The sequence below is a fragment of the Protobothrops mucrosquamatus genome, unplaced genomic scaffold, assembly GCF_001527695.2.
Source record: "Protobothrops mucrosquamatus isolate PMUCROS unplaced genomic scaffold, P.Mucros_1.0 scaffold37874, whole genome shotgun sequence".
NCBI lineage: Eukaryota > Metazoa > Chordata > Lepidosauria > Squamata > Viperidae > Protobothrops > Protobothrops mucrosquamatus.
In genome coordinates, this window is record NW_015423607.1 from 10,610 (window position 1) to 11,952 (window position 1,343).

General features: G+C 56.9%; 1 protein-coding gene across 1 annotated transcript; it reads right to left on the reverse strand.

Annotated features, from left to right (window-relative positions):
- Positions 1-101: 101 nt before the first annotated feature.
- SLC18A3 (solute carrier family 18 member A3) lies at positions 102-1,337 on the reverse strand (the record flags this gene model as incomplete). The annotated part of the gene is made up of 1 exon (XM_015831342.1): positions 102-1,337. A coding segment is annotated over one exon (1,236 nt), but the record flags the coding sequence as incomplete, so codon positions are not given.
- Positions 1,338-1,343: the final 6 nt, after the last annotated feature.

The window sequence follows — 1,343 nt, forward strand, 5'->3', positions numbered from 1 at the left end:
GACTGTCATATTCAGAGAAAGGTTAATGTGTAGCACATTGGAGATATGGAGACAATAGCAGAGACACTGTCCATCTTCCTACAGGACCTTCTAGCCAAGCTCTAAGTATAGTCGTAGTCTGAGGAATCATCCTCAAAAGCCCCTTTAAAGTCTCTACAGTAAGGATCTACTACACTATTCTCTTCAAAATCCCCCACCGGGTGGAGATGTCTACCCTTGGCTTTGCGTTCTTCCATCTTGATGGTGTCATAGAGTCCTTTGGGCTCCTCGTCAAGAAGGATGTTCCTTTCCGAATGGGAGGGCTTCATTTGGCAAATGTTTTTGAGGGCCAGCAGGACTGGGGAATAGAGGACATTGGCAAGGCCCATGCCCAAGCTGAGTTGGGTGAAGCCAAAGGAGTGGACAATCTCTCCAGCCACAATGGGCCCCAGGGCATAGGCCACCGAATAGGAGATGTCGGCAATGGCATAGACACTGCCGTAGACCGACACATGGCGCACGTCTACCAAGAAAGCAAGGGTGGGCAGAAGGGCCGTGTCCACCAGGGCAATGCCGAAGCAGATGCCACACAAGGGGACCATCAGTTGTCCAAAGTTCCGGCAAGCAGGCACCACACACGAGCTGGCCCCAATGATGACCATGCCCAACGCCCCGTAAAACCACTGCAGGTGGGGATACTTGTCAGCCAACTTGATGGTGATGAAGACGCCCAAGATGTGGGGGAAGAAGGCCGGCAGCCAAGCCATACCGATCTCCCACTCGTTGGCGTTCATGGTGCTGTTCATCCAGTTGGCGACGGTGGGCTCTAAGAAAGCCAAGGGGATGTTGCAAGTGGTGAGGGCCCCGGCCACCACCGCGATGTAGGGGTCAATCATCAGCCGATGGATGGGCGTGCCCACCGGCATATTCTCCCGGGTCTGGTTGGCGAATGGCTTGATGGCCACCAGCAGCAGCAGAGCGTCCAAGAGGGAGATGAAGGCCAGCACCAGGAAGGGCGTCTGTTTCTTGGCAATGCGGTACAAGATGCCACCAAAGGGGGGTGCCACCAGGCTGCCAAAGGAGATGAAGGCCAGCGCCACGCCCAGGGCACGGTTGCGCTCCGACTCCTCGGTGTACTTGTCGGCAATGAGGGCCACCCCCGAGGTGTCCGCAAAGGCCGAGCCCAGCCCCTGCAGGCTGCGGGCCACGAAGAGGGTCGCATAGTTCTCGGCGAAGGCGAAGATGAGGGTGGAGAGGAACATGACCACCAAGCCGATCAGGAGTGGCAGGACGTAGCCCACCCGGTCGATGAAGGTGCCGGTCAGTGGGTTGACCAGCAGCTGCAGGATGGCCTTGGAGGCAAA